Here is a 12,017-nt window from a genome sequence, read left to right as displayed (position 1 = left end):
ACTCCTTCGAATTGTGGTGTTGGAGGAAACTTCTTAGAGTTCCATGGACTGCAAAGAGAACCAACAGATCAATATTGGAGCAAATTAAACCAGATTTCTCCCTGGAAGGTCTAATCTTAAAACAAAAGCTGACCTACTTTGGACACACAATGCGAAGGCATGCCTCGCTGGAAAAAACATTAATGCTGGGGAAGATTGAAGGAACTAGAAGAAGAGGACGTCAGAGGATGAGATGGATCGATGGCATCACAGAAGCAATGTGTTCCAACCTGGAAGGTCTACGGGAGAAAGTGCAAGACAGGAAAAAGTGGCGTGATTTGGTTCATGGGGTCACGAAGAGTCGGAACCGACTAAACGAATAGAGAGAGAGAGAGATAGGTTATTGTTAGTAAGGGCCATTCTTTTGTAGGGATTATTGAAAGTCAGATTTCGTTGCGCTAAAAAAAATATTGTGTGTCAGTTTAGTGATTATCAGATTAAGTAAAGAGAGAAATGTCTGAGTACATTCAGTTTTGCTCAGCTGTTTGAAAATCAAATAACGTAGAGGGTTTCCAGCACTGACATTTATAAAATTTTCTAAGAGGGTGTTCCGCTTCTTCAGGTACTTCTTTCATTATAAAATCATCGATTTTGCAGTCCTCTAATGACGTCTATTTTCATATTATTTAATTTTAAAATCAGGGCGTCCTTTGTTGATCACTCTGTCGATACATGTAAGACAAAGTGAAAAATATCTTACTGTCAAAGAGATCGTAATTTTTAGTGTATGATTAAGAACCTCGTTTAGCGGATGCCTTGCGGACAAATCTGGGCAATGCATCAACATGGGGCAACCGCCACGGCCGGGAGAGCGTGTCGTAATTCCCTCTGCCCGCCCCTCGGCCTGCTGCGAAGCGTGTTCGCGTCGTGATCTTTATTGCCTGCCATAGCGCGCCATCCCGGCCGGTCAAAGAACCCGAGTCACGCCTGCCCACACGACTTGTATTTTGGCACCGATACGTCTATTCTCGGATTCCTCAGCTGTGACAACATTTGTTTTCACCTGCCTCGGACTTCGTGGCGTTTCTGCTGCCGTTAGATTGGAATGAGTACAAGAACGTAGAATTTCCAACACCTAATTTAAAATCAGTCAGTACATATTACAGTGGGCAAGTGGAAATAAGAAATGACGTTTTGATACGATAATCAATATCATCATCCACTTGAGAAAGTACGAAACTTTCCGCTAGCATGGTGGTAAGAATTTCAAAAAAGGAAACCATTTGACTAATAGGAAAATCCCGTACTAGTTTTATATACAAGTGAACAAGCATGCATAGCTGTGCGTTTTGGTAAAGTTAAACAGAATGATCATGGCGGGGGTTAGAACTATCTTCATTGTATATTAAGGTTAACAACGGAGCACGTTCTGCTGAGGTGTTCTATTTATTTTCCTGAGGCATTCCTTACGGTCTTCGCGTGGTGACGAGAACTACAGCATTCCGCTTGACGTCATCGTTAAGTGCAGAAAGAGACTGGTGCGCAATACGCGGCTCCAAGGAATATCAACGACTTTGATACACTGAAGAGCCAAAGAAACTGATACACCTGCCTAATATCGTGTAGGACCCCCGCGAGCACGCAGAAGAACCGCAACACGAAGTGGAATGGACTCGACTAATGTCTGAAGTAGTGCTGGAGGGAACTGGCAGCGTGACTACTGCAGGGCTGTCCATAAATCCGTAAGAGTAGGTGGGGTGGAGATCTCATCTGAACAGCAGGTTGCAAGGCATCCCAGATATGCTCAATAATTTTCATCTTTAGGGAGTTTGGTGGCGAGTGGAAGTGTGTAAAAATTCAGAAAAGTACTCCTGGAGCCACTCTAAAAGAATTCTGCACGTGTGGGATGTCACATTGCCCTGTTGGAATTGCCCAAGACCGTCTGAATACACAATAGACATGAACAGATGGTTGCGTACCTGTCACCTGTCAGAGTTGTATCTAGACGTATCAGGGGTTCCATGTCAAGCCAAAAGCACACGTCCCACACCATTACATAGCCTCCACCAGCTTGACCAGTCCCCAGCTGACATGCAGGGTCCACGGATTCATAGGTTGTCTCCATACCCGTACACGTCAATATCTCAATACAATTTAAAACGAGACTCGTCCAACCAGGCAACACGTTTCCAGCCATCAACAGTCCAATGTCAGTGTCGACGGGCCCAGGTGAGGCGTGAAATTTTATGTCGTGTAGTCACCAAGGGTACATGAATGGGCCTTCGGCTCCGAAAGCCCATATCGATGATGATTCGTTGAATAGTTCGCACGCTGACACTTGTCGGTCCAGCATTGAAATTTGCAGGAATTTGCCGAAGGGTTCCACTTCTGTCACGTTGAACGATTCTTTTCGGTCATCTTTGTTACCGTTCTTGCAGGATCTTTTTCCGGCTGCAGTGATGTCGGATATTTGATGTTTTAGTGGCTTCCTGATATTCACGGTACATACGGGAAATGGTCGTACGGAAAAATCCCCAGTTCATCGCTACCTCGGAGATGCTGTGTCCCATCACTCATGCGCCGACTGTAACACCATGTTCAAACTCACTTAAATCTTGATAACCTCTCACTGTAGCAGCAGTAACTGATCTTCCAACTGCCCCAGACGCTTGTTGTCTTATACAGGGTGGTCCATTGATCGTGACCGGGCCAAATATCTCACGAAATAAGCGTCAAACGAAAAAACTACAAAGAACGAAACTTGTCTAGCTTGAAGGGGGAAACTAGATGGCGCTATGGTTGGCCCGCTGGATGGCGCTGCCATAGGTCAAATGATATCAAATGCGTATTTTAAATAGGAACCCCCATTTTTTGTTACATATTCGTGTAGTACGCGAAGAAATATGAATGTTTTAGTTGGACCACTTTTTTCGCTTTTTGAGAGATGGCGCTGTAATAGTCACAAACGTAGAAGAACGTGGTATCACATAACATTCCGCCAGTGCAGACGGTATTTGCTTCGTGATACATTACCCGTGTTAAAATGAACCGTTTACCAATTGCGGAAAAGGCCGATATCGTGTTGGTGTATGGCTATTGTGATCAAAATGCCCAACGGGCGTGTGCTATGTATGCTGCTCCGTATCCTGGACGACATCATCCAATATTTATTATGAAATTGAAGTGGTAGCTCACACGTGTTCACAAGAATCGTATTCTTTATCAAACTAAAACATTTTCGTTTTTAATTACTAGTGAAAAAGCTTTCTATTATTCTTTTCCTTTTCTAATGATCTCATTGTTGACTGGACGACGAATGTAATCTTCCTTTTTTTTCTATTTTTCCAAAATCAGGTGATGATAATTCTGCCGTTTTAGCTAGGACTGTTATGGTCGACATTTAACTTAAAATGCATACAACATACGCATCCACGTACCTTACTCACTGTCTCTTACGAACAGTATAAATTACATTCTTTCAGGCTATTCGTACGTTTTTGCAATGATATGATACTGCTCACGTACTTTCTTGTACAACGAAAAAAGAATTTTTTTATTATTCAAATTTGTGGACTTCGCTGGTTCTTGCCTAATAATATTATACAGTATCGTTTGAACATTTCGATGATGACTTTTATTCCGCTGGTTTATACCCGGCTAACCTGCTGCCATCTTTTACAATGGTCCTCAGCTGTCTCATTTTCCTTAGTGAATTCCAGTTGTTGCTGACGTAAATGCCACCTAAGTCCTTTACCTTAGAATTCAGTTGACCGGAGGCAGGTTACGTAGCGTTCACGAAAATAAATCGTGCACGTATGAGATTCTAGTCCCATTTCTCGCCACGCTCGTTACATACGACAAAAGTCGATGAAACATGAAAGTATGACTTTTTTTGATAATCTGCGTCTCTGGCAACATTCGAGCACCATAAGGAATTTCAAATAATGTGAGTGGAAAGCTGGTCGCATACTTCCTCCACATCGCGTCACTGCAGTAGTAGCGAGTTTTGAAGGAGTCGAAATGTCGAGGTATGACCAATATATTATCCGAACTGTTCATACTCACCCACACGCTGATATTGGATCTTTAGACGTCGATAGGAATACTGGCTCTTGCTTTTGTTCCCTGTAGTTTCACAACTCTTCCCTGTTTGAGTTGAATGCAACATTGGTGACACGCTGAAGAGCGCCTTATTGGGGCTAAGTTCACCTCATTTGTTCGCAATTTCAGTCAGTTATTTTAGTGACCTAGTCCAGGCACGAATCTAAGGAGGAAGCGGTGAGGGGAAGCAGTCATGAGGTACTTCCAAACAACATTTCTTATTACTAATAGCGTTTATTTTTTTACCTATAAGGGCAGGGGATTGTGAAAAAAAAGGAAGCTTCGTTTAACACACGATTTTTTTCAGCTCTATTCCTAAGGCCGATAATACACTATCAAAATTCTTTGAGAAAGAAATGTGATGAAATACTCATCCTATTTCTTTGACAAAGATCTTTGGAGCGATGCGAAAAGGGATATTACACTATTAGTAAACTGTCCGTCGTAGTTCCTGTTAATTTCATAGTTCCATTAAAAGGGGAAGTGATTTTTCCAGTATTAAATGTAAGTAAACTAATATCCCTCCTCTTCCTAATGTTAATATATAAAATAAAACCTGAATACAGTGTAATGTATACAGTTCACAATGGCCGAGTCGTAATCGTACTATCGAAAATCCTTTAACTTGAAAAATGAATTGTGACCTGATGTGCTTATTCAAAAGAAGCTGATTGAGTATACTCACTTGCTTCTCAAATACTTTTTGATGCTTTACGCCGCCTGTAGTTCGTTTCGCTAGTTTCCTTACGATTTCAGGCTCATTTTAATAACTGGAACCTACACACTATTTTTACATTCTTGGCTATTAGCTGCTAATGTTTTTCATAAAAGAATTTTTGGCCTTGCCCTTGCTTCCGTTGTCTTGCGGTACCTATCAAGTTTCTCTTTCCAGGCTGCCACATTTAGTCCTCTAGCATGTCCGACTGTGACGCTTTCTTTTTTATGTGCATAGCCCACAGCCCACAGCCATAACATATTCCGTTGCGTTTAGCACAAAACACAACCTCTATTCACTTTCAGCTCCCACTGTTGCATCATCAGTGAATTGTATTTTGTCAGTATTCTGTCATTGGCAAACAACAACAACAGACCATTAAATCCCTTTCCAATGAACAAATAAACATTAGTGGTGACAATGGACATGCCTCACATTTTTCGTGATTTCGACTTCTTCCACAAACTATTTTAATTGGGTTCGAAGAAAGAGAGTTATTTTTCATCTTCCTGCCTAAAAAAGGAAAACCATTTTATTTCATCCCAGATTATAAAACACCTTTCCATATTTATAGCGCCACAACAGACCTCCTTTGCATTTTGAACGAACTTCTTCGCTCCATATCCACAACACATAATCGTTTCGCAGTGTGTTTATACATGCTAGCAGTTTGCAGTAAACAGAAGACGATCGATTTCTCTGATCAAATCAAAGGGAGGCGCCAGATTTGATCAAGTAAACTGAACGAAAGACGACATTTGACAAAAGTTGCCTGTTACACTACGCCAAATATATTTGACAAAGCAACTTGGTCAAAGAAATTTGATAATGTAATATCGACCAAAGGGTTAGCCGACAAGCGTTATTTGCGGCCTCACCTGCTGTAGAAAACATTCCAGACAGGAAAATCCGCCCATTCGCAGCCTGCCAACAACAAATTTGACACGGTTTTTGAATACACTGATAGTACCAATAAACCATAACAAGTCGAAGTAGGCTAAGCAGAAAGGGAGAGATACTCCACTAAGAAAAATAACTTGTGAATGTTTGTTGCTATTATAGTTCTTAAAACAATTGTATGACATAGGTTTCACTCAACTATTTTTGGACAAATGGTTTCTTGATTATGTATTTTTATGAAACTAGCTGAATGCCCGGCCTTGCCCGGTATGTATGTATTTCATTAGCCCATCTCCTTCTTCGTCTTTGTCTGTCTCCTCTGCCCTCCTCTCTGTGCATCTCCGTCTCCCCCCCCTCCTCTTTCTCTCCACCTCTCCACCCCCCACTCACTATCTTCCACCATCTCTGTCTGTCCATCGGCTACTACTACCACTTTCTGTCCATCTGCTCATGCTACTCTCTCTATCTGCTCCTTCCCCCTTTGGCCCTAACCGCCACCCTCCTGCCTCTTTATCGCCTATCTCCTTCTCCCCCCTCCCTGTGTCCATCTCCTCCTCCATCTCTTTCTGTCCATCCCCTCCTCTTTCCTTCCTCCATCCACTTCCCCTCCCCCCTTATTGTGTCCAGCTTCTCCTCCCTCACACCTTAATCTATGTCCTTCTTCCCCCTCTCTGTCTATCCACCTGTTCCCGCCCCTTTTGTCTCCTCGTTACCACCCCCGGCCCAGTAATTTTTTCCAGATATTAATGTGTCTACCAAATTTGGTTGAAATCTATCCACGGGTTTGAAAGGAGCTTTTTATCCACCACTTTATCAGTGAACGCACATTTCATATACATTTCACATATATTTAACATATTTCGCATATATATGTACACATATTTCGCCTGAATCCCTAGTGAATTTGATCCTGCAGTTTCGATTTCATGCCTGTCAATTTCTATGACGTCATATCTCCTGAATAATGTAATTTTTCAGGTACATTCAATGGTATAGGTGAATACTGTCCGCAAAATGTGTCATGGATACAGTTAGTAGTGAAGAAGTAACAAATTAAAAATTCATGCTTGATGGGGTAGTTTCTCACGGAGCTCTCTCTTTATGACATCATGTCTTCTGAACTATATGTGTACAATGACATAATTTTGTACTTACATATAGCGGCATATTCCTGAGAAATTTGTTGCGAAAGGTGTCAGTAACAGAGAAGTAATAAATTTGAACGTCACGCTTGATGCGGCGAGTTTTCACACATCTCAGTGTTTATGGTGTCGTATCTCATGAATATATTGTACAGTTATATACAATGGGGTGACAAAAGTAATGGGATAGCGATATGCACATAAACAAGTGGTGGTAGTATCCCATACACAAGGTATAAAAGGACAGTGAATTGGCGGTGCGGCCATTTGTACTCAGATGATTCATGTGACAACGTTTCCAACGTGGCTACGACGTGTGACAGGAATTAACATGTGTTGAAGCGGAATGGTAGTTCGAGCTAGATGCATGGGACATTTAATTTCGGAAATCGTCAGGGAATTCAATATTCCGGGATCAACAGTGTCAAGAGAGTGCCGGGAGTACCATTACCTCTGACCACGGACAGAACTCAGCGACCGAGAGCATCGGCGTTTGCGTAGAGTTGCTAATGCTAACAGACAAACAACACTGGTTGAAAAAACCGAAGAAATCAATACACGATGTACGACAAACGTATCCGTTAGCACAGTGCCTCGGAATTTGGCGTTAGTGGGGTTTGGCAGCAGACGACCGATGCGAGCGCCTTTGCTAACGGCAGCGCGTCTCCTGGATAGTGATCATATCGATTGGACCCTAGACGACTGGAAAACCGTAGCCTCGTCAGACGAGTCCGCATTTCAGTTGTTATGAGTTGATGGTAGGGTTCGAACGTGGAGCAGACACCACAAAGCCGTGGACCCAGGTTATCAACAAGCACTGTGCAAGTTGTTGGTGGTTCGATAATTGTGTGGACTGTGTTTACGTGGAATGGACTAAGTCCTCTGGTAAAACTGATCCGATCACTGACTGGAAATGGTTATGTTCAGCTACTTGGACACCATTTGCACCCATTCAACGATGGAATTTTTGTGGATCACAATGCGCCTTGTCATTGGGCCACAACGGTTCTCGATTGGTTTCAAGAACAACACTATCGCAATTATGGACGGCTATAGAGTTAGCATAGTTCAGTATTTCTGCAGAAGACTCCCAACGATTTGCTGAGTCCATTCCACGTCGAATTACTACACTACGCCGGGCAAAAGGAGGTCCGACACGATATTAGGAGGTATCCCATGACTATTGAAACCTCAGTGTAATTTTGCAGGTACATTGAGTGATATACGTGAATACTTTCTGCACAACGTGGTTAGTAGTAAAGAACTAACAAATTAAAAAGTCATGGCTGATGCGGCAGTGGGCCGGCCGCTGTGGCAGAGCGGTTCTAGGCGCTTCAGTCTGGAACCGCGCTGCTGCTACGGTCGCAGGTTCGAATCCTGCCTCGAGCATGGATGTGTGTGATGTCCTTAGGTTAGTCAGGTTTAAGTAGTTCTATGTATAGGGGACTGAATACCTCAGATGTTAAGTCCCACAGTGCTTAGAGCCATTTGAACCATTTGATGCGGCAGTTTTCATTGCATGAACGGCCGGCCGCGGTGGCCGTGCGGCTCTAGTCGCACCAGTCCGGAGCCGCGCTGCTGCTACGGTCGCAGGTTCGAATCCTGCCTCGGACATGGGTGTGTGTGATGTCCTTAGGTTGGTTAGGTTTAAGTAGTTCTAAGTTCTAGGGGACTGATGACCTCAGATGTTAAGTCCCATAGTGCTCAGAGCCATTTGAACCATTTGAACCATTGCATGAACAGCGAGGATGTAAATAAGCGATAACTTTTTTTCCCTTCATCGCTTTGTGGGGGTTGCCAGTGAGAAAAAGTATCGTAACTGTTTGATACTTTGTGTAAAGTTTGTTGCAAGCCACTACATCCTCTCATTCTCAACATACAGGATGAATAAAATTTGCAGTTTCGTGCACCGTGAGCTACACTATTTTTTCAACCTCACTTCCTCTCCTGTAATAGGTACATGGTTATTACCACTATAGGGACTCTCTTCAGACAATGAGTGATACCTGTACCAAGCTCGGTTGAAATCAGTGCAGAGGTTTAGGAAGAGATGTGGAACATACATACATACATAAATCTGTACAACCATTTTAATAATATGTACGGATACCATTTCTTAGAAGCTAAGCTCAAACGATGTACTAAGCACTAAAGTAAACAAATTATATAATTTTTTTAAATATAATAATAATATACTTTATTGTGTAAATTGAAGGTGGAGGGGGGAGGAAGGAAAGGAAAGGGAAGAAACTAGTAATATCAGTTGCAGCGATACTTGATGCAGAATCAGCGACGACGAGTGAAAACGTGTGGCGGACCAATACTCACAATCAGTATCTCCTGCTTACTATGGTGTTCCGTTAACCACTGCGCCCCGTGGACACAATGCTCATTGCATCTACCAAAGAAGAGACACTACTCATTCATAGGGGAAGTCGGGAGACAGTACGCGCTTATTATTTAACCGTCCATATCTAGTAGATGAGAAGTTTGAAACAAACTTTTCTTACAACAAAGTATTGCTGGTTTATCTAGGAACAACATATATCATTTGCAGCTGCCTAACTTTTAACACAAACAAACGTCAACATATGTAAGACACTGCTCGTTCGTAATCTTAACGACATCGTCTGGTAAGAGTACGTGACGTGTAATGAAAGAGCACGAACTAACATAAATCACAAGAAAATTCACCACGCCCTACATCAACTGTGCATTCTTCATGCACCATTGGGAGCATGAACCCAGTCTTCCGTGATAGGCTCCTTGTAGACTTCACCACACCCTGGACAATTCAAAACATTAGTTTCCTCCTTGAATTTTGATCTGGTTGTTCCTGAAGGTGACGGCACGATTAATCCAGATAAGCCCTACAGATTCTGCGTTGTTCGTTACTGGTATTTTGCCTCATCTTGGTTTCGTCTGGTTTAGCTTGTTTTTCTAACAATACATTTTGTTCGGAGACCGAGACAAGATCTCGGATTTTTTGCCATTTTCTTCTTTTTTGTGGGTCGATCGTACGAGTATTTTCGCAGCGGATAAATACTGGATAGGCTTATTCCTGTTCGTACATCTGCATCTGAACTTCATTTGTGTCAGATTCTTGGTTTTTTTCTCCTGGTGACTGCACAGACAAATCATACCCAAGTGACATTTTTCCGTGGGCTTCTGTTGAACTCCTTTGCCTTCTTCAGTTGGTAAGAATTCGGCTCTCTCAGTGATTTCTGATGGAGCAAAATCTTTTGCTGTGAAATCCGGATTGAACGGGAGGAGGAGATTAATGTTTAACGTCCCGTCGACAACGAGGTCATTAGAGACGCACCACAAGCTCGGATTAGGAAAGGATTGGGAAGGAAATTGGCCGTGCCCTTTCAAACGTACCACACCGGCATTTGCCTGAAGCGATTTAGGAAGATCACGGAAAACCTAAATCAGGGTGGCAGGACTCGGGTTTGAACCGTAGTCCTCCCGAATGCGAGTACAATGTGCTAACCACTGAGCCATCTCGCTCGGTTGGTTTCGACGGGAATATTCCGAACACTCGACGGATTTCTCATCTGTTTGCATTCCGGCTGCTCTAGAACAAACAGCTCAAAACAATGCACTCACGTCTGTGTGCCTAGTGGATGTACCTGCAGCAGTAACCATTAGAAACAAAGGGGAAACACAGCGCATACTTAACAGATGAGCCACACGGTTCAAAAAAATACCACTCATGGCAGTCACAGCCTCGTTTCGCTGTTTGTCGTGCCGTGGTTTCTTTCTCACAGAACGGTGATTCTTTTGGCAAATGGTTTTATTTTCTAGTGCTTACCTAGGTAGTGCTTGTTGCTTAAGATATAAAACTTAAAGATTACGTAATTTGAAACAAAAAATTATATTTACCTAATATAACCAATAAATGTGGCAGAGCCGTTCAAGAGTACATCTGGTGGCGTCGCTATAAAAGCACCAACTGAATATAGTTTTCGTTGGCGGTCAGTGTTGCCAGTGTACAGAAAATGCCACTGCGAACTCTTTAACAGACGCATACTCTCACCCGACCTTACCCTACATAACCGATTCGCCTTGAAGGGAATTACGAATCCACACTCTCCAATGTGGATGCACTTTTACGTTCGATCTTCTACGGGAATCTAAAATTAGCGAGTATGAAGGAAATGGACGGGGACTGCGGACAGGTTGCGCTAGATGGGGCTATGAGTTGGCCGGGGAACGTGCCGATACAGACCATACATTTACAATGAATTCTGTGTTTTCGAGGCACAGTGATTAACGCATCTGACTAGTAAGCAGGAGATCCTAGGTTCGGCACACATTTTTCACTCATCCCTGATTCCACATAAAGTCTCGATGCAGCTGATGTCATTAGGTTCTTCATGTTCCTTTCCTTTCTCACCCCTTCACCTTTAACGTAGGGAGGGATGAGGTCACTAACAAACTGTGACCCTCCCCAGAACTGAACCCTAGATGCACATCTGTGTCCCTCACATCCTCCACGTCTCTACTCGTCTTGACGATTCTCTTTCGGTGTTGCAGCTTTAGTAATAAGTGTGGTGTGGTGTTGCAGTGGAGGAGATGGACCACTACCTGGACTACATCGGCGGGCCAGCCGGCGCGCTCGCGCTGACCGGCGTGGCGGCAGCGTCGGCCTTCTACCTGGCCACCAGGCCCCGGCCCGAGAAGCCACTGGTCGACCTCAGCCACCAGAGCGACCAACTGCCAGTGAGTACCTCTCCCGTCTACCGACACTGTTCAGCTTGGCCGCCAGGAAACGGCTTCCATAACTCCTGCAGCCGTTTCGGGTGGCTACTGTCTCTACAAGGTTGCTTTTATTCAGGATTCCAACACACCGTACTATTCCCCACTCTTTTGGCTAAAAACCGTGTTTGTCAGCATAATCTCCGCTTAATACGACGGCCTTACGCCACCCTACTGGGAGGGTCTGCATGCTACCAATCCACTGGTCGCCGTCGGAGCCAACGTCTGATTGCATCAGTAACCTCCCTATCATCCACAAACAGCTTCCCACGGAGTGCACCCTTCGTTAGGTCAAACAGATGCAAATCGGATGTTGCAAAATCCGGGCTGTTGTGTGGATGAGGAAGACAACTCCAATGAAATTTTGTGGACGACTGTGTCAGCACTACCAACAGAGACTTCTAGTTGCCGAGCAAGGT

The 12,017-nt window shown here is 43.6% G+C and overlaps 1 protein-coding gene across 1 annotated transcript in view; it reads left to right on the top strand.

Annotated features, from left to right (window-relative positions):
- The window catches only part of LOC126457055 (long-chain-fatty-acid--CoA ligase 1), a 632,391-nt gene that overhangs the window by 358,787 nt on the left and 261,587 nt on the right, over positions 1–12,017 (top strand). The window contains exon 3 of the mRNA XM_050093045.1: positions 11,408–11,562. Within this exon, the coding sequence (XP_049949002.1) occupies positions 11,416–11,562 (147 nt within the window). The 5' untranslated portion in view covers positions 11,408–11,415. The remainder of the gene's footprint in view (positions 1–11,407; positions 11,563–12,017) is intronic.

Source organism: Schistocerca serialis, chromosome 2 (assembly GCF_023864345.2).
Source record: "Schistocerca serialis cubense isolate TAMUIC-IGC-003099 chromosome 2, iqSchSeri2.2, whole genome shotgun sequence".
Classification (NCBI taxonomy): domain Eukaryota; kingdom Metazoa; phylum Arthropoda; class Insecta; order Orthoptera; family Acrididae; genus Schistocerca; species Schistocerca serialis.
The sequence above is the reverse complement of the archived record's forward strand: the minus strand, read 5'-3'. Positions and strand labels throughout refer to the sequence as shown.